Source organism: Panthera leo, chromosome C2 (genome assembly GCF_018350215.1).
Source record: "Panthera leo isolate Ple1 chromosome C2, P.leo_Ple1_pat1.1, whole genome shotgun sequence".
NCBI lineage: Eukaryota > Metazoa > Chordata > Mammalia > Carnivora > Felidae > Panthera > Panthera leo.
Window position 1 is genome coordinate 1,465,595 of NC_056687.1, and position 21,392 is coordinate 1,486,986.

General features: G+C 54.0%; 1 protein-coding gene across 4 annotated transcripts in view; it reads right to left on the reverse strand.

Moving 5' to 3' along the window:
* The window catches only part of ADARB1 (adenosine deaminase RNA specific B1), an 86,293-nt gene that overhangs the window by 22,472 nt on the left and 42,429 nt on the right, over window positions 1–21,392 (reverse strand). For 2 of the 4 annotated variants that reach the window (XM_042954760.1, XM_042954763.1), the window contains exons 4-8: window positions 18,645–18,759; window positions 16,447–16,615; window positions 15,668–15,816; window positions 14,451–14,682; window positions 1,572–1,753 (exon numbers count right to left, since the gene is read on the reverse strand). In XM_042954760.1, coding sequence (XP_042810694.1) covers window positions 1,572–1,753; window positions 14,451–14,682; window positions 15,668–15,816; window positions 16,447–16,615; window positions 18,645–18,759 — 847 coding nt within the window. The remainder of the gene's footprint in view (window positions 1–1,571; window positions 1,754–14,450; window positions 14,683–15,667; window positions 15,817–16,446; window positions 16,616–18,644; window positions 18,760–21,392) is intronic. The other 2 variants (XM_042954761.1, XM_042954762.1) reach the window with 2 other exon arrangements.

A 21,392-nucleotide genomic window follows, 5' to 3' on the forward strand; every position in this document is an offset into this window, starting at 1 on the left:
ATAGTTTGCATTTTGAAGCAGACTTCGATGCCAAAGTGATGCTGTCCAGTGGCCCAACATTTGAGAAATATTCTGCTTCCTGAGACCTCAGCGCTGCCCCTGGATTTCACAGAACTCCCACATGCTTGTCCAGAAGGATCACGCAGGGCCCCAGCCCATCCCCGTCCTGGGGAGGGAAGACCAGGAAACCGGGCCGTGCAAGCTGCCAGTGTGACAGAGCGACAGCAAGGTGGCCCGGCTCCGCGGGAGGCTCTCTGTGCCCGCAGGCGCTCTGCCACAACCTTGCGGCTGTGTGCTTTAGGGTCTGGGAGTGGAGGGGATGCGGGGGAGGGGAGAAAGGAGAGCAGGTCCGTCTTCGTCGCAAATACACACAGGACGACCTCAGGGTCTCTATCTTGCAAACACAATTTTCATATCTTATCACAGGTACGCACACACTTCATACACACGTGACTCAGTTTCAGTCAACAGGGCGCAGGTTCCCAACTACTGCTGAGCGACAACTCTGTGCCACGCGTCTCCCAGCGTGGTCAGTGTCCGTGAATCCAGAGGTCAGGTGACCGCTGAACTTACAGACCACGGAGGCTACACGGGGAGAGCAGTCTCCCGAGTCCGGGAACCCGTGTGCTGACCCACAAGGAAATACTCACGCTCACCTCCTGTGTCCCAGCAGACGCTCTGTGCACGTGGACGCCACGGCTGCAATTTCCCACCAAGCGTTAGCAGAGTCAGTATTTTGTCTTTAAAGGTCGTGCTTAAAGTCAGGGGGGCTGCAGAATTTGATCAGACACAACCACCGGTTTCCTCCATTGTGCATAATTCACACGCTCTAAGAGACGTGCCTTCAAACAAAATGCCACATCGCTTTTCCCCAGGGAAAGGTGAGCTAGCGGCCAGCACCACAAACAAGGCAGCACACGCGCACACACCGGGAGAAACACGTTTTAGTTTGGGGTTATGGTTTTAGTTCAGGGCTTTAAAAAAGTAAGCAAAACGATATTTTCAAAAGGAAAAAAATACCTTAACTGCATCCTTTAAACGGGCTGAACTGAGAGATTAGGACCCTTGCATTCAAGAGCTGCTGTTCCCTCACCGGTCACCACTGAGATGCTACAGGGGACACAGCAGACAAACCGGTGACAAAGGGCACTCGGGCATGTCATCACTGACACATCCCGGACCCGTCCCGGGTACGCCCAGCTCCGTCGCCAGCCTCCCGAGCGCGAGCCGGGCTCGTCACGGAGACGACCGATCCCGGGAGGCCCAGCCCAGCTTCGTCTCGGACGCTGACGCCTGCGTCATTTCCGTGGCATCTGCGAGCCTCTCCCGCGACACAGAAAAACACGCAGGCGCCACGTGTGGGCTCTGCAAAACGTCAAGGCTTCCAATCGACGAGAAGATGAAGCGTACGAGGCCCCGCTTACGATGGCCCAGAGGCCCCGACACACCGCCTTCCACCCTCACAGAGCGGCCCGGCCTTTCTGACGGCCGGAGCAGCGTCCCCACGGCATCCGCACTGGCGAGACGCGGTTATCTGAACAAGGAAACGACCCCGCTGGAGAGGTACTTGCCGCTGAGCAGAGGCTTGTTGAGGGCGTACAGCGGGGGCAGGTCTTCTATGTTTGCGATCCGCTGGTACATGGCCCTGGAGAGGTGGTCCCCGTGGTAGAGGCTGCCCAGGATGATGCTCGAGAAGTAAATCGGCTCCACGAAGATGCTGAGCAGTGAGCCCTGGACGCCCACCACGTTCCACCTGGGGGCAGAGGGAACACACGCTTGAGTGCAAGAGGGGGGGTCCGTGTCGCACGCGCAGCGAGCCAGCGCCACGCACGGCTGCCTGGTCGCACTCACGTGCCTCGATGTGTACAAACAGGAGAAGACAGCACTTAAAAATTTTAACTGACGTAGAGAAAATCCTACTTAACAATTATTCGGAGCTGTGGAAACATCCCTTGCCTTTGTGCCTCCCGTGACACACCCTCTGAGGCTCAGTTCTAAAAGAAGGTTCAGTGAGCCACGTTTCTTGGGAGAAAAGTCAAAAGAGAAAGTAAATCTTTACGTTATTACTTCCAATAAAAGTAACTGCAAAGGAGACGTTGAAAACATCAAACCGGTTGCCTGTTCCTCGGTGACAACCCCGGGCGGAGCCTGGTCTGACACACGCAGGGAGGCTCGGCCGGGGGTGGGGGGTGAGGTCCCTGCGGCGGCCGGCCCTCCCCTGCCCGCAGCGGGGACTGACCCGAGCAGGACGGCGCAGGATGGGCGACCGTGTGCTCGGCTGACGCTGGTCAAGATGCGTTCCCGTCACTGACAACCTAGGCTCCTGCTTGAGCCTCTGCCCTCGCACCGGCACGGCCCTGCCCCCTTCCCACGTCCTACAGACAGCAGCAGGTGCTGGGCACCAAGTCCGTGGGGCCGGGAAGGCGCGGTCCACGTGTTCTGGGGCCAGGGGGCCGTCTGGACTGGGAGCGAGTGGAGTCAAGGCAAACACACGATCAAGGACATAAGTGGAGGGAAATCAATCCAAGGGAAGGCAAGGTCCCCAGAAAAGGAAAGCTTCGGGGAAGGTCCTGAGGGCAACCTTGGGTTGCAACCTGGGTCCTGGGGGCCCAGCCAGACCTGGGAGGGGGTGCAGTGGCTGCCCCGAGAGGGAGGAGAGGAAGGTCGGGGGAAGGCAGGGCCAGAAGCTACCCGGGCAGCCTGAGGCCGGTGGGGAGCCACTGAAGGACGGCACAAGGCAGCCACTCCATCTAACTTAGTGGAAGTGTTTTTAGGAGACGACTCACCTCCACGTTCCTCTGTGTGTCAGGAAGGAGCCCCAGGCAGAGGCCGTGGGAAGGCCGTCTGCAGGTCACAAGGGGGTGGGGACAGGGAAGTGAGGCCCGTCTTAGAAACATCCTGGGCTTGGGTCTGGGGGGCTGCAGGGTCTGGACAGGACGTGGGGGTGGGGCTGGGGTGTCGTGCAGTGAGGCCCAGGCCACTCCGTCTAGAGCCCTCCCTCCCCTGCTCACACTGCTCTCACCTCACGGCCACTGGACTTCAGGCCGAAGTCCAGTGGCCCCCCCCGCCCTCATGGAAGGGGACAGAGGGCAGTGCCCAGTGGGTCAATGCTGGCAACCAGTGGTGGCACAGGGTTCTCTGCCCGAACTCCTGACCCACCCAGCTCCACACTCTGTTTTCGGGCTCTCCTGCTGGCTCCTGTCACCTGCTGGCAGCCAGCAGTGCTGGGGACCTCCTTTCAGAACAGACCCCGGAGCCGACTCGTTGCGTTGCTCCTGCAGGTCAAGTCACAGGTCCCCACCTGCTGCATCACTGTCGCCTACCCGCCCCCCCCCCCGCGTGGCCCATCCCTGGAGAGCGGCCATGTGACCCTGTGACAACAGGCCAGGCCTGGTCACTCCCGTGCACAAAACCCTCCAAGGCCCCTATCTTCTCCCTAGAAAACACCATCGTTCCAAAGGTCTGTGCAACCAGTTGTTGCCCCCCCACCCCCCTCCCATGCTCGGGCCACCAGGGGCGAGGGGGCTCCCGGCCACTCCTCCCAGGTCCTCCAGCCTCCTGGGTACGGGGCCCCCGCCTGTTAGTCTCTGCAGCAAGTTCCTCTCAGGGGGCCCTCCCGTGTGCCCTCCTGGGCTACCTACATAATCCACGGTCTACCGGTCATAGCTGTCCCCTCCCCCCACCCCCCAACCAGCGTGCAAGCTCCACGGAGGAGAGGCTTCGGCTGTATTCGCTGAGCTCTCCCGGCGCTCAAACTACACACCTGCCACGTACAGATCAATAATGCACACTGAAGGGGGAGCCCCCAGCCCTGCGTGTGCCTCCCACACCCTAAAAAGGAAGGTCAAACGCAGGTCTTCCTATCCTGCAAGAAAAAGCATGAAGTGCTTACAAAAATCTCAGGGCAGCCCTCCTTATGTACATTCAAGCCTGCGTAGGGGTTTAGACCATTTTAGGGGGAACTCGGCCTCCCAGGACAACCTTTAAAACAGTGATTTTGCAGAACCCTGTACTTGGCAACGAGTCATTAATTCTGAGCACGTGCTTCGCAGCAGGACTCTAGGAGCCGTGACGGCCCCGTGGAGGCCCTGGCGGGAACGCGGGGCGTGCCCCCCGCTTTGGCAGATGGGCTCCTGCCGATGCACCTTACAGAGCCCTGGGAGGGCGAGGAGAGCAGACGCCGCGGGGCTCCAGGCAAACAACGCCCCCCAGCCGCCCTCTGCAAAGACTGCAAACTGGCTCAGCCCCGCGTGAGGGTGCAGGGGTCCACGGGTCCACGGCGTTGTGCCGGGCGATGCTAGAAAGAACCAGGCAGGTGCCCACACGCTCCGCCCTCTCTTGCTCTCCTCCCCCCGTGATTTCTTGGAGGCCAGGGCTCAGAGCACTGTCGCCCGGCCAGGTCCCTGATGAAGCTTCTCCACGGCCTCCACGGGAGCGCGGGGGCCCTTCTCCCCACCGCACGGTCTCCCCACTGGGCTGTCTCGGAGTGTGCCCACACAGGAAGCCCCGGCTTCCTCCCTCAGCTCCACGCAGCCGGGCGCACAGAGGCTGTGGTCATCAGAACCAAGGTCACCCCACCTGCTTCTCCACGGGACTCGCCGCGAGACTGCCCCCACGCAGCCTTCTCGGCCAAACCGCCCACCAGACAGACGCATGGTACCTGGTGACCCTTGGCGTCAGTGCCGTGCCTCCCTCCCCGCCCCCAGCCCACGGTGGCCTCGCCCCTAAGCCTGCCCCCTGCCCCTGTCCCGCGCTCTTCCGACGGAGTGACCCTGCCTCTCTGGGAGGGACACAGGTCAGCCCTGCCTTCCAGAAGGGACTCCCGAGATGCTCTCGTTCCCTTGGGACGGAGACTGCAGCCAGCTGGTAGCCTGCAGGCCACCAGAGCATTTCCGAGGACTTTTCTAACCCTCCAGCCCCCTGGCCAGGTGTTCGAGTGACGCGGAATAGTGATCCCCTTTCAAGCCCCTTTCAAGCACTCTGGAGCTTATGCTAATGAGGTGACCCGGGAGGGTGGGGGCGGGTCCATAGGGACATAGGGACAAGTGGGCTGGAACCGCTCCACCCTGAGGGTGCAGGGAGCTATGGCAGTGGGGGGCGGGGAGACGAACAAGCAAGGAGCTGGAAGGGAGGTGCCATATGCCCGGAGACGCGGATGCTCCATGCACCCCCGAACCTTCTCCTCTTCCACCTGGCTGTTCCCGAGTTGTATTCTTCGTAACCAACCGGTAGGTGTTAAGTAAACTGTTTTCTCTGACTTCTGTGAGCTATATTAGCAAATTGTTCAACCCGAAGACTGAGTCCAATAGCCGAGTGAGACAGGGTGCGGGGGCCCCAGTGCCCTGTTCTAGCAGACGCGACTGTCATCTGCAGGGGGGGCAGTCCCGTGAGGCCCAGCCCTTAATCTGCGGGGTCTGCATGAGCTCCAGGAGGCATCCCAGGGAGCCGGAGAACCGTGCGTGTGGGCGCCCACACACCACACCCGTGGGGGGCGAGAGAGGCAGCAGGGGTGGTAGCTGTCTCCATGTTGTCCCTTCTAGAAGCATCCTGCCCCCTTTCCTCCAGGCCTGTGTGTCTGCCTTGTCTGCTGTTTGCACGGATGACGCGTAACCAGTTTACAGGCACAGGTCGTGAGGGTTCCCGTCCGTGAGTTTTGACTTTTATACGAGTGTCACCCCATCTCAACAAGACCTGGAACATGTTTCCTTCTCGCCTGCAGGGACCCTTCTTCAGGCAGCGCCTCTGAATTACCGAGCTGCAGGAATTGGCTTTATGGGCTGGGTTCTCACCTCTTGCTGGTTATTGAAGTCAGAGTCTCTTTCCCCAGTGTGTGGCTTTTCTCTTCACTGTATCTAAAGGGGTTTTGGTAAATAAGTTTTAAATTTCCAAGTTAGTCAAATTTATTCATGTTTTTCTTTCTAATTTGGGCTTTCTGCGCCTTGATTGAGAAATCTGCTTAAGTGGAAGCCACAAGGACTGCCAGGACCCACTCTTCGCGTTCAGCTCCGTAATTTGCCTGGAACGTGCTTCTGTGTGCCGTGTGAAGGGGCCTGCTTTTCTCGGAGCATAAACACGCTCCGGGACTGTTTGCCGACCGCGGATCCCACACGCAGCAGCGCCTGCACCTGCGGTCCCGTTCCCTCCCCCTCTAAGCAGCGCAGCCGCCATCCATCCCGGCTCGGGGGGCGACGTGAGAGCCCGCTGTCCCCGGCTGCCTGCACGCGTCTGGGCCGGGTTCCAGGTGATGGGACACAGCTGCCACGTGACTGTGCCTGTGGCGGCCGGGCCGCCCTGGGCCGCCCCTCCTCCCTGCCGTCGGACCAGGCGCCCGGAGGATTCGGGAGGGGAGGGGGAGGGGGCGCTGTGGCGCCCCGAGGACAGAAGAGGTGTCCTGGATGCAGCAGGAAGACGGAACCCGGACGACCCACCTACTTCTGGACCTGACTTTCTGTGAGACAGAAATAAACTTCCATCTGGTTTACGTGTCCCCTCAAATGCGGGCAAAGCTGCCACCAGTCGTTACCAGTCTCACACTGCTGCGTTTCCATTTGAGTGCTGGGATCAGATTCCCGAGGGCTGTGAAAAAATTAGGGCATTTGATTAAAATTGCATTGAAGTTGTAGAAACTTCACTAGTTGATCCAACTATTGACGAACTGTTGGCCCCGGTGTGGGTGGGCAGGTTTGTATGACTGAGGATGGCTTGCCACTTTTTCCTTCACTGTCTTTACTGCCGTGGTAACACAGGTGATAATAATCCCAAAAAGTGAGCTGGGGATCCTTCCCTTGTCTTCTAATCTCTAGAAAAGACTACCTCAAATAGGGATCCTCAGCTCTGCAGGAACTTAGGGAGTTCACGCCAAAGCCGTCCAGGCGAGCGGGTCTGCCTTCTCTACAGCCCTCTCCTCTCTTTGGTTTTCTTCAGTGGGTTTCCTTCCTGGGATGGGGTGTGACGTGTGTATTTTGAATGGTTACATATTCCCCTCTCCACCTATGCCTGAGTCAGTTTCAGGAATGCACATTTTTCTGGAAGGCTGCTTTCATTTCCTTTCACTGTCAACACCCATTGCTGTTGAAGTCGCCTACAACCCTGCACGTAACCACCTACGGCTTGTTCTTTGTGACTGATTAGCTGTGCGACTCTGTGACTTCCGATCATTTTCTAATCTCCACTGTGATTCCCTCTTCTGGGTATTACTGAGGTACAGCTGACACTCACTACAGGGCACATATTGAGGCCCACGCGGTAGTGAGAGGCGACTTCTGCCTGTGCCCTCGAGACCCATCATCCCCGGAGTCCTCCTTGTCCTATGTGCCCCCTGCTGCCCCTCCCTGGGCGGCCACTGACCTGCTTTCTGCCACTGGAGGTTAGTCTGCATTCTCTAGGATTTAAATCCATGGAACCACCCGCCAAGCACTCCTGTTTGTCCGGTTTCTCTTCCTCTGCACGGTTATTTTGAGGTTTACCCGCAGTGCACCGGGTGGCATTGTTCATCCCCCCCCCCCAAGTACCCGCCGCATGGACACCCACCGTGTGTCTATCCACTTACGTACAGGTGGCGGCTGGCCTGCCTCTGCTTGCCGACTACCACAAAGGGGCTCTGAGCACTCACGTGTGACTCTGCGGGCGTGCACTTCCACTCCCACCTCGCACCCAGGAGCACGATGGCTGGGGCGTGCGACGGGCACATCCTTAGTCTTTTAAGAAGTCGCCAACCCGTCTTCAAAAGAACATGCCGCCCACAGAAGACAAGGGCACCAGCCTCCCTGTATCCCTGTCAACCCTTTACGTGGCCGGTTGTTTTAATCTCAGCTCACAGTGTGACTTTCACCTCGCTTGCATTTTCTAGTGATGGTGAACGGTGCCGAGCATTCTATCGTGTGCGGATCTGACATCTTTTTTGGTAAAGTGTCCATTCAGATTATTTTGCCCCTTTTAAAAACTGCTTTTCCCCCGGTTGAGTTTTGAGGGTCTAAATTTATATATTGTATACAGGCCCTTTATCAGATACGTGATTTGCGAATATTTCCTCCCAGTCGGTGATTTTACTTCTCATTCTCTAATGGTGTCTTTAAAGAGAAGCAATTTTAATTTGATGAAGTCCAATTTATCAGTTTTTCCTTTTATGGAGAGTGCTTTTAGTGTTATATCTAAGAAAACATCTACCACAACTGCCAAGATTTTCCCGTTTTCTTCTACAACTTTTACACATTACTATCTATGATCCTTTTTAAAAAAATTTTATCTTAATTTAGAGAGAGCACACGAGCAGGGCAGAGGGACAGAGGGAGAGTGACTCTTAAGCAGGCTCCACACTTATCATGGAGCCCGATGCAGGGCTCGATCCCATGACCCTGGGATCATGCCCTAAGCCGAAATCAAGAGTCACTCACTCAACCAACTAAGCTACCCAGGCGCCCCCATCTGTGGCCCATTTTAATCTCTGTATGTGGTGAAAATATGAAGTTCCCTTGTCTGTTTTCACATAGAGAGGCCCACTTGTCCAGTCATCATTTGTTAAAAAGACTTTTCCTCCATGAATCACCACTGCACCTTGGTCAAAGGTCAGTGTGACCAACAAGGAACAAGTGGAATTTGAAACTAAAAAAATAATACCATTTACATTATTAATACCTTCAAAAATTAAATATTTGGTATAAATCTAACAGGATATGTATGAGATCTCTATGAGGAAAACTACCAAACTCCGAGAAAAGAATCAAAGAAGAACTACATAAATGCAGAGATATTCCATGCTCATGGACAGGAACACTGGGTATTATTAAGATGTCGGCTCTTCTCGGCTTGGTCAGTCCCAGTCATGATCTCAGCAAGGTGTGTTGCAGGTGTTGACAAAATGATTCTCAAGTTCACCAGAGGCTAAAGACCCAGCACCACCAACGCAGCACAGGAGGAGAACACAGTCGGAGGACTGGCACTGGGGGGCTTTTAGACTTACGACAAAACTGCAGTAACTGTGATACTGTGATTGGTAAGAAATGTATCTTGGTCTTATACATATTTGGTCTTTGTTCATGTTCATGGTTCCTGGCTCAGGCTCCTATAAAACCTTAGGAATTTCCTAGTTGAGAAGAGCCTTACAGATGTCTTTTGCTATGTAAATGAGGTGGCTTTTAGAAAGCACCTAAGGAGGAGGGCTGGTTTGGAGGGTTGGGAATTTCAGTCCCATCCCCCTGACCCCCAGGGAGGGGAGAGGGGCTAGAGGTTGAGTTAATCACCAATAGCCAATGATTTGGAGCACCTGGCTGGCTCAGTTGGTAGAGCATGCGACTCTTGATCTTTGGGTCATGAGTTTGAACTCCATGTTGGATATAGAGATTACTTAAAAAAAAAAAAAAAAAAAAATCAATGGCCAATGATTTAATCAAATGTGCCTATGTAATGAAGCATCCATAAAAACTGCAAAGGACAGGATTTGAAGCTTCCGGGTTGGTGGGTGTGTGGACGTGAGGAGAGCAGCACGGCTGGAGACGGCGTGGGTGCTCCCTGACCCTCCTCTCCCCATGCCTCGCCCTCTGCATCTCTTCATCTGGCTGTTCCTGAGTTATATCCTTTTATAATAAGCTAGTGATCTAGCGGGGGAGATGTTTCTCTGAGATCCGTGAGTCACCCTAGCAAGTTAACCGAATCCAAGGAGGAGGTCCTTGAGACCTCCAATTTACAGCTGGTTGGTTAGAAGCACAGGCCAACTGGAGGCCGCCCGGCTCATGTCCTCGTTAGAATGTGAGGAACCAATCCCTCCCCGACACGTATGACAGAACTGGATTCAAAATCTAAACGGCAATCAAGACACTGTAGTACTGGCAAAACAAGACACGAATAGATCAAGGGGACAGAAGAGAAAGCCCAGAAACAGACTCACATAGACACAGTTAACCGATCCTAGACAAAAAACAAAGGCAACACAGGGAGCAAAGAGAGTCTCTTCAACAAGTGGTGCTCAAACAACCGAGGACCCATGTGCAAAAAAATGAATCTGGACACAGACCCTACACCCTTCACGATAATTAACTCACAAGGATCACAGACCTAAATGCAGAATGCAAAACCATAACCCCCTAGAAACAACACAGGAGAAAACCTAGGTGACCTCGATATGGTGATGAGTGTACATACAGCACCGAGGGTGCAATCCACGAGAGACAACATTGATGAGTTGGACTGCATTAAAATTTAGAACTTCGGCTTGGGTAAGACCAACGTCCACAGGATGAACAGACAAGTCACAGGCTGGGAGAAAAATCTGATAAGTGACTGTTATCTAAAACATGTGAAGAACTCTTAAAACTCAACAAGAAAACAAACTACCACGTTTTTAAAAATGGGCCAAAGATCTTAACAGACAGACAGGTCATCACGTTTGGGCTCCTGTGAAGAACGCTGCAGTGAACGCGGGTGAGCGAGAATCTGTTGGAGACCCCGCTTTCAGTTGTTGGGCGAATGCCCAGAAGTGGGATGGCTGGGTCACATGGCAGTTCTAGCTAGCGCTCTGACGAGCCGCCACACTGTTCCCGTAGCGGCTGCCCCATCTACATTCCTACCAGCCGCGCTCAGGGTTCCAAGCTCTCCACGTCCTCGCCAACACTTGTCATCTTCTGTCTTGTCCTGTTTTGTCGGCGGGGACATCCCCATGGGTGTGAGGGGGTGTCTCGCTGTGGTTTTCGTCCATGTGTCCCGGCCGATCGGGGACATCTTCCTGCACTTGTTGGCCGTCGGTGCATCTTCCCGGAGATGTGGCTTTTCAAGTCCTTTGTCCGTTTTTGAATCAGGTTTTCTGTTGTCGATTTTTAGTAGTTCTCTACATGTTTTCAGAGTTTCTTACAAAACTGAACATATTCTTACCACGTGACCCAGCGATCACACTCGTTGGTATTTACTCAAAGGAGCTCAAAACGTAGGTCCGCACCAAACCTGCACACAGATGGTTTACAGAACTGCCAGCGCTGGGAACCAGTAAGGTGTCCTTTGGGAGGTGATGGGCAAACACACGGGTGCGTCCAGGCAACGGATGGTATTCGGCGCTAAGAAGGAGCAGGCCGTCACGCCATGAAGACAGCACGAAGACGCCATGAAGACGGAGGGTCCGCAAGTGCATTTCACTAAGTGACAGCAGCCAACCTGAAAAGGCTACATCCTGTATGATTCTATCTGTGTGACGTTCTGAAAAAGGCGGGACCACGGAGACAACAGAAAGCTCAGGGGTTGTCAGGGGCTGGGGAGAGGAAGGGGTGACAGGGTGGAACACAGAGGATTTTCAAGGCAGTGCAAATACTCTTTATGACACCCTAATGACAAATACACGTGATTAAGTAACTGCCCAAACCCAGAGAACGTGCCACACGCAGAGTAAAGCCTCATGTAAACTACGGACTCTGGGTGACTATGATGTATCCGGGCAGGTTCATCATTGGAACAGATGCACATTCTGGGGGGTGTGCGTGTGCGGGGACACAGAGTATATGGGAAATCTCTGTACACTCCTCTTAATTTTGTTGTGAACCCAAAACTGCTTTTTAAAGATATAAACTCTTGGGGCGCCTGGATGGCTCAGTCGGTTAAGTGTCTGACTTCAGCTCAGGTCATGATCTCACAGTCTGTGAGTTCGGGCCCCGCACTGAACTTTGCGCTGACAGTGCAGAGCCTGCTTCAGATTCTGTCTCCCTTTCTGCCCCTCCCCTGCTCATGCTCTGTCTCTCTCAAAAATAAATAAACATTTTAAAAAATTTAAAAAAATTAAATTAAAAAGTATATATATAAACTCTTAAAAAATGGTTAATGTGATAGATTTTACATCACATGTTTTTGCCACAATAAAAATAAATCGTGTTTGTCTACATCAGCAACAATTATCCAGAATACACAATAGATAATAAGATAATTCTCACATGAATATAGGAAGTATGAAGTTCTAGGAATTAATCCATCAAAACTGCCTGGCATATAACTGACCCAGATGACAGTTCATGTATGGAAAAATATACAATACTCATGGAGGGACTGATTTAACTTTATGTTCATTCTTTCCCTTTCAATCCATAATTCCACAATTCCATATAAAATCTAAGCAAGACACGTGGTGCACCTGAGAAGCCGATTCTATAATATGTACAGAAGAACAGAGGCTCGTAAAAAGCTACAAGTGTGATGAGAGAAGGATGAAGAACAGTCTTATCCAACCAGACCTTTAAACACACTAAAATGTCAGAAGTGTAAAAACTGTGGAACCTGTACTAGTACACTGGACTATAGAGACTCGAGAGGCCAGGAGCCTAGGAGCAGCCCCATCTTTGTAAGGGTGTTCAGTATATTACAGGGACGCCTTCACAGATCAAAGAAGAGGGTCTCGATTATTTAGTAGACGTTCCCAGGAAAACTGACTCGCCATACTAAAGTAGTAAAGCCACATTATTATTTACAACACAAATGTATTAAAAGGCCTCAATTTGCTAGTAAAATGATAAAAATTTTGGAAAAAAGTACGGGAGAATATTTTCATGCCCTTAATTTGAGGAGGAATTTCTTAAATAAGATTCTAAAAGTACAAATCACAGGGTGAAAGATTAACGGGTAAGGTTCTAACAAAACGAAGCGTTTCTCCTCAGAGCGTGGCACGGACCAAGTGAAGACGGGGGTCTGGACTGGAGAAGACACGGAACCTTCTCCGACCATCAAAGACTGCAATAGCAACTACAACAAGAACGTCTGCCGGTCAAGATGACAAAAAGCATGAGATGCAGAAGACGAGTGGGTAGGACGGTGTGAACAGGTCACTCCAATGAGAAAGATGAACGACTGCACAGCTGCTCCACACCCCACAGAGCATTTTGAAATGAGGCAGAAACCAGCCTCACGCACCAGCGGTGGAAGCGTACACAGGCGTGACCCTTCTGGGCGCGGCAGAGACTGTGAAGTCCTACACGTGTGCAGCAGAGACCCTGGACGGCAAAGGTCTATGACGAGCCACGCTCACGAAAACTCCAGGCTGTGCTGTGGTGGAGAGCAGACCCAAGTCTCTATGGCGAGGGCACGGACGCAGCACGGCCATGACTATGGCAGGGTCTCTGCAGAAACCAGCCGTTTGTCACCGCATCGGGGACAGTGTCCAAACACTGGGTTGAATGAAACTACGAGACACAGAATAGCACCTAAAGCACAATTCCGTTTCTATGAATTAACAACATACACATAAATACCCTAAAATGACACCACCATGTATTTTTCCAAGGCCACACACACACACACACAAGTGAATGGATGGTGGACAGGAAGGACACATAAAAAGCAAATTCATCAAGGTGGGCACAGTGTGCACCTGTACCTAAGGGCAATGGACCACAGCATATGCTGATTCAAGTTCTGTGCACCTGAGGCTCTCTGACAAGGTCCTTGCAAGAAAATCAATACAAAGACCTTACAGACAACCGAACAGGTACATGCGTGCACATACATGCACGTCAACCGTGACGGTTTTGGAAGAGCAGTCAAGAACCCGATCACGACGAGCCGCACAGCAGAGCTCTGAAAAAGGAGGCGATCTTTGTCTTAATATGCTTTTGTGCCATCCAACTTCTCGCACCTACCTACGTTACTTGCCTTTTTTTTTTTTCAAGCGAACGTTTGTTAAAAAATAAACAAAAAGCTACTGGAACTAACACCAGCGTCTGTTGAAATGAGGCCTTCTAAAATCTGGCCTGGACACACTTTGTCTGAAAGAGCCTTTGTCAAGCAAACGCAAAGTGTCAAGCAAACACTGCGTCTCAGCCGCCCCCGCCTCACTGGAAGCCACCACCCCCAACACGGGATGCTAGGGACACTCTGCACTCACAGAAACCCCAAATGGTAACTGTGGGGAACAGGACCACTAAGCTGGCATCTAGCAAGAATGAGAACACCCTTAGTTTTAGTTTTCTCTGGGAGCAAACTGTTTTACAACTTTTTTTTCAGAGAGAGAGAGAGAGAAAGGGAGAGAGAGAGAGAAGGAGGGAGAGGGAGGGAGGGAGGGACAGGGAGCATGAACAGGGGAGAGAGGGTAGAGGGAGAGAGAAAGAGAATCCCAAGCAGGTGCAATGCTCAGTGCAGAGCCCGGTGCGGGGCTCGATCCCATGACCCTGGGATCGTGACCTGAGCCAAAATCAAGAGTCACGCTGAACTGACTGAGCCCCCCAGGCGCCCCTGGGAGCAAACTATCTGCAGCACACAGATGCCCCAATGCCCCGGAAGTGCACGCGCAAACGCAAGGGCGAGGCAGAGACGCAGCCCGAAGGACGGCAGCCCGAGGCCCAGCTCGATCCCCTCGAGGCGGCCCCCGACACACTGGGTGGGGCCCCGGTCCCACAGAGGGCGCAGGAGCACGGGGCAGGACACGCAGACGACACCAGGCCCAGAGCGGTGGACGGCGCCTGCGGGAGCCCGCGGGCGGGAAGCCTTACCGGGCCATCTTGTCGCTGCAGGACATGGTGAGCAGCCTCTCGCCCTGCAGCACCCCATCCCACGTCTGCAGGCTGGCGTTGGACCGCACCGGAATCGTGCCTTCGCCAGACTCTATTTTCGTCCGCAGCTGTCCTCTGGCTTTGCGGTTTGGATGCCTGTCCGCTGGTTCTAGGAGAGGAAGGCCAGGTGAAAGTCCTCTCCTCTCCTCACGGGAAACAAGTGCAGCAGCCCCTACACATTTAAAGTCGAGTTTATGCCCGGGTGCACGTGCTCACTACACAGTAAGTGACAACCACACGGGGCCCTGGGCAGGAAAGGCACAATGCAAACCAAAGTCATGGAAGTAGGTCCTGAAGAGCGCTTCCATTTTAACCAAAATGTTTACTTTCTATCATTAAAAATGAGCTGAAGCAAACAGGACAAAATGCTGACGTTCGCTAATTCTAGCGGATGGATATTTGAGTGTTTGTTACATTTTTTCCCTGCATTTTTAAATTTTCAAAAATATATTATGGGGATGCATAAATAATGCAGAGGGAAGCACATGCACAAACATCTAAAGTGATTGTCTCTGGGTGACAGGAGTACGGGGGATTGGCAATTTTTCTTAATATTTTAAAAATACGTAGCCACCATCCAGAGTGAGAATGTGTTACTTTTATAACCAGAGAAAATCATGCACTCAAATGTTGTCTTTGCAATAAATAACGCTTAAGCTGGGGAAAAGACATGAGGACACAAGTTACTATCAAATACAAGCACCAACCTCATATGCAAACACGGGTGGAGGCAAATGTGATGCGACAGGGCCCCCTTTGCACTGGTCTGTGCTGCTTCTGAAATTTCAGCCAAATACCCCAGGTACACACGCATCGAGTCACAGTTCCTCACAAACACAGGTGATGCGCACCTCTGATGTACAGACACAGACTGTCCAAATTTAAATACTACAAGCAATGTTGGTTTGATAGCCTCACTCTATTCTAATTCCTCAGTATATCAGAATCAACGTATTTCATTAAGATTTTCTAATCAAATTACCAGTGGAAAAGAAAAATCTCCTGCTCTTATATATTCCTATCAGATCACTTTCAAGGTGACACTCTTCAAAAAAAGGGAGAAAAGGACGTTCACGCAAGTTTCCTCTTCCACCTGTTACTACGTAATCACCAATCTCCTCGAGACGTTGCTACTTGCTGAGCACTGGGTCTCGTACCTTCCAGAATCGGCTCGTGCGGCGAGAAAATTCTGGCGTCCCCACAGGGAGACGTGCTGATATACAGATGGAACTGAACGCTCTCCTTCAGCCTGAAGCCGCCGCGCTCTGACTTCTGAAAGACGGACCTTTTTTGATCGTCTTTGCTACTGGAAGGAAAAAAGTTGCGAAAAGGAACTTTAAAGCTGTAGACAAAGTCTAGTCTACCACGGTTGACGATGACTTTCAGAGGCCAGTGTTTTCACCAGGGTACAGATAAGCTGCAACGATAATATCTGCGTGTGATGACAATGAACGCAGTTCCTGTCCCCCCAATAATGAAGTTATCGGAATGCGGGTGACCTCCCCTCCTCCGCGTTTAGGACTTCAACACAGACGACACACAGAGACGGGCGCATAAAGGAAAGTAGCTTGGACAGTTGGCCTGCTGTCTTTGCGTACGGGGACCACGATGGGTGGCCACGGTCCCAGGTGGCTTAGTTCTGCTCACACGCATGCTGCGCAAGACACAAGCACACGGTCTCGAACAGACTTCAGATCTACGACTGCGCCAGCGGTCAGCGCACGTGCGTGTGTGTGGCACCTGGCCAGCTCTCGTCTGTACCTTGAGCGTCATGGGAAAATGGGACCCAACCGCACTGCTGCCAATAAAGTTACTGTTTTAATTAAAGAGTTTTTCAGAGATTATAGAAACAACGAAAGGTTTTGCAGTACATTCTGATGGGAGGGGAATATTTTTTGAAAACTGCTCCCTTTAGTTATTTACTTAGTGCACTTACTTTAAGTAAAGCTCAAGCTGTGTATAAAGAAATCTGAGCAGGGACCTCCGAGCTACTATCTCCGCGTGGCAGTCATTTAACGCAAGGCCACGATCACTCATGTACTCGCCATTAATGCACTTTGTTCCCGTAGAGACACTTATCACCTTGGCATCTTTCACATCTGTGCCTGAAAAACAAACGAGACGTTATTCCTCTGAAGGCACAGGCACGCGTGCCTACCTGTGCTCCCGGGGTCTGCGTGCCTTCTCAGTGACTTCCCTTCCGGGCTGTGAGCCGACCACTCAGCCCGTCTTCACGCGCACGCCCGCCCCTACTTCTTACCAGGGCAGACCCGGGCTCCGCAAAGCACTTCCCGCTGAGGACTCGCTGTGCAACGTTTCAGGGAAGCCAACCTCCCTGCCTCTCTAGTGCACAGACTCTGAACCTAAGGGACTCATTTCCTCTGGATGCAGCCCCGCTGGGTACAGGTAGGGAGCACGGGAGAAGGGTCGACTAACCAGTCTGGCAGTTAGTTTTGAAATTAATAGCAAAGCACTAAGGAGGCTACGAGGAATGGCTCACAGAGGGATGAGGAGGAAAAGAGAAGCAACTCACAGTGTCCTGCCTAGGAATGCCTGTCACCGTCTAACTGTACTGGGAGTGAAGCCTGCTGGGGACTTCGGGCACGGGAAACGCGTCCACCCTGACAGGCGCGGGGCAAGGCCTGGAAAGCCTGACGGTAAACCGCACTTGCTATCAGCGTGTGCCCCAAGCGGTAGTTAGGTGAGGGTTTCACTTCAGTCCTGTGGGGTCCTCTGAGGGGCACGTGACCACTGTCTCCGTCTCAAAGATGAGGGCCCTGAGGCCCAGAGGGGTCAGAGCCTGCCCAGGGTCATTCAACCACGGGGAGCCCGAGCTGAAGCAGGCCAGGTGACGTCAGGGCCACGGGCCAAGGGCTGTGTGGTGCTGCCTGCAGGCGTAACCTGTGGTGCTGAGCAAAGGCCCCGAGTGAGATGCACACACCACGATGCAAAACGCCCCTGGGAGCCGGTCCGCGCCCCCTGAGCCCAGGAGGAGAGCCGCACGGAAGGGCCGCCCGCTGCTCACGCCAGCCGCTGGCGGAGGCCCAGAGCCTCGCCCCGGGAACGCTGCATGTCAGTAGCTGAAGCATTCACCCCTCGGTCATGTCGAGAGCAGCAGCAGAGAGAGAGGGAGAACCGGAGACAACACAGGCTTCAAACCCCAAATTAAACTGAGACCCCAGGTCACGTCCAGAGCCCTTCATGCTACCGCAGACACACTTTCAGCTGTGCCACGGTATACACATTGTGCACGAAAAAGCCATCATCATTAAAGCAGCAGTCACGTGTCCTAGGGCATTGAGGGCTGGATCAATGCCGAGGGTCATGGAATCACATCCTGTCCACAATCAGATAGAGGAGAGCGACCTCGGGAGAAAAGGACAGAGCAGGGACCCCACAGAGGACTGAGGTGTTCTCCCTGGCCGGCAGGTGTAGACAGATAAACCACTGGCTTGCTCTCTGGCCCGAGGGCCGGATGTCTGCACACGGCCAGCGGGGCTGAATGGACGACCCAGTGTAGAGGGCCCCACAAGGAGCCTCAGACTCAGCCCCAGCCTGGCCAGCTGCAGGGACCCAGCAGGGGGCACGGCTGTGGCCTCCTGCTCTTGGGGTGGTCCAGGAGCAGGAGCTGCTGAGCGTTCTCACCTCCGGGTGAGGGAAAGAACTCAGAGAGGGCGCCTTATCCTGCTGGGACTTCCGGATTCATTTAATAGGGTTTCATGTGTCATCCCAAAGCGTGCTTTTTACCCAAGCAATTTCTGCTCTTGCTAGAGCTGCTCATCTATCTGCCCAATAAAAGTCACACACAAACTATCTGGAAGCATCACCATTAGTCGGGAAGTCAGATACGTCCCACTTTCAAATGACAGAAGTGCATTTTGCTGCCCTTTTCCAGAGTAGATCAAAACCACTCATTTATGGTTACAGGAACCAGACATTAATGCAGTGTGCCGTCTCCAAATAAAAAACTGAGGTTAAGAAACTGAACATTTGTAGGTGCAATTCCTACGTTTGCATATGACAGGGACTCTGAAGAATTAGGAAGATAGTTCCCGTTAGGGTCCCAGAGATGGTCACAGTCTGACCATCTTCCCCTCTCTTTTAGGCGTGAAGAAAGGCACCCCAATGTTTTACCTGTTGTCATGACGATGCCGGCAAGAACTTTCCTACGTGCGTGAGGAGAGGAGAAGTTGTCCGTCAGGTCACCGAACTTATCCAGCACCAGGCGAGCCACGGCATCTGCTAACACCTGAGGACCACAGCAGGGAGTCAGGGGCGCGGCCCGCACCTGCCCTGTGCACACCAACACGGCGGTCCCTTCAGAGTGGCCTCATAGACGGCTTCTCTTTTGGAAAACCACACAGGGAAATCTGGCAAACAAGCGCGTGTGAGTGTGTGTGTGTGTGTCTGTGTGCTTTCCCTTCAGAACGCTCCCCGGAAACAGAGGTCCAAGGAATTCGAGGCTCTGGATGGACTCCTTCAACAGAGTCTCACAGACAAGGACGGTCCAGAACCGGTGCCACCCGTCTGGTCCACCGGGATCCCCTCGGACGAGGGAAGCGGGGCCACCCCGGGCCACCTGCCCCGCACGCCCTCTGCTCTGCACCAGGCTCTCCCAGCCTCCGGGGCCACACTCCCGGGAGCATCAGGGCTTGTGAAGGAAACGAAAGTGCTTCTTTCCCTCAACACGGAAGGGCTGCCATCGGCTGGAGGGCCGGCGGGGCCAGGGAACATCAGGGCAAGGACAGGGGCGGTGTGTGGAACCCCGAGCCCCACGGCAGTTCCCGCAAGGCGCCTGGGGCCAGGCCGGGGAGCAGGGTGCGAGTGCCCACAGGGACCCCTGTCTTCCTCCCTGCCGTGGGGCAGCCAGCCAGCCTCTCGTGCCTCGGTTTCTCCAACGTGCAAACCAGCCGCCCTGCCCTGCCCAGAAACCAGCACTCACGAGCGTCCAGCAGGGTGTTTCTCACTCGGCCCAACCGGCCGCGGGCAGCACCAGCGGCTGCGCTCTCCGAGGGAAGGGGTGAAGGGCTCCTGACACGTTTCCATGCCCACAGCCTGTACCGGAGGACGCTGCTCAGGAGCAGACACACCTGGCAGAGCGTGGCCGCAGTCCCACTTTCACGGCTCACAACTCATCTCTGGCATCAGGGTTTGGGGAAATGCCGCCTGACGGGGGCGTATGTGAAGAGCCATGTCCCCACCGAACCCACACCTGTCTCGGCAACCAAACGGCCAGATCCAGTGTCCCAGCTTGGCCCCTAGGAAAACACTCCCCAGATGAACAGACACGTCCCGCATCCCGAATGACGACTTATTCTGAAGAACAAAAGTTGCCATGAAAGCTCTCCTGCTGCTGCACCGGAAAATACCAGGGAGCCCAGGAAGACTGCGCTGGAGCCAGAGGCGTGGGCGTGGACACAAGACACAGGGCGGGGCAGCAGGCCTCCCCCCCCCCCCCCCAGCCTCCTGTCCCACGAGGAGGGTCCACGCCACACACGTGGCTGCAGGCCACACGGTGGTGAGGCTATCAGAGTAAGGATCACGTGTTCCAACTTATATAAAAGAACAAATCCTAAGAGAGGCTAAGGATAAGCCAGAGAAAAGAAAAGCGTCTGATGGAAGGTTTGGCAAAGTTCTAAACCACGGAGCTCAGAGATGTGCAGATCGGGCCCTTACGGTGACACGGACTCGTGAGAGGCAGGCACTTGGGGCACCCGGACAGTTTTTCTTCCCCTTAAAGAGACTGTGATCTCATTCCTACAAGTAAGGAAGAGACTCTCCCTCTGCACGTCGGGTGCCACACGAATCACACCCGTGTCCCCACGGCCCCAGGCGGCGCCCAGGAGCTGCGAGGCCCCGGTCCAAGGCTGGCTGTGGCGCTGGCCGCTTGGTTGTGCCGCGTTAACAAAATCCACTACCGGCAGGGGATGCGGCCGCATCTCTGGGTTTAAACCCTGGGCCACCACCAGGAACACGATGAAGGTGAAAAGTCCTACGAGCAGGGAGGGCCGGCCCAACGCCCTCAAGGGTTACTCCAGGAAAGCAGTGAGGATGCTCACCATTCCAGGATGTACGTCTGGAAACCTCCAGGCCAAAGGCAACACAGTCCAGAAATAAAGCTGTAAGGGCTGATTCTGCGAAGGCCACCCCAGGCCCTCCCAGGAAAGCATGAGCATGTCCTGGGCTCCCGAGGGGGCTCCAGAGACACCACAGTGGGGGCGCTGTGAGCAGAGACAGGACACCTAGCTCCACGCCTGCAGGCCCCCTGGGCCCTGACCAGAGGTTCACAGACGACCACTGGGCGCCTGCAAGAACTCGAGGCAAGTGGCATCAGGCAGGGCTGAGAGCACCCCACCCTGTCCCTCACATGGGATTCCCATAGACGCCCCTCCCCAGTGAGGCCCCCCGGGGCCCCCGGTGGAGCAGAAGCATGGGGCCAGGCTGGGGAGCAGGGTGCGAGTGCCCACAGGGACCCCTGTCTTCCTCCCTGCCGTGGGGCAGCCAGCCAGCCTGCAGCCAACCCAGGCATCTGGGGCTCACGGGGTTCGCCTCAAACACGACAGCAGGCGCCACAGGAGTCAGGTGGCCTCAGACGCTAATCTGCACCCAAGCTGGAGCGCGCTGAGCCACGGAAGCCCAAAATACATCCTCTCTAGGGGGCCGGCTTGTGGAATCTTCTGAAAAATGTCAGCAAGGGGTCAAGAGGGGAAGTGATTCTTTGGTTCATAAAAGACCGGTAGAATATTCTGAATGGGTTACTTTATACTGATGTCGCATTTGGTTGCTTTAGGCAAAATAAAGTTTCTTTTTCCAAAACCTTGCACTACTGGCCATTTTGGGAGGTTACCCTGACTGTGTCCAAAGACAACTGGGAAGCTGTTG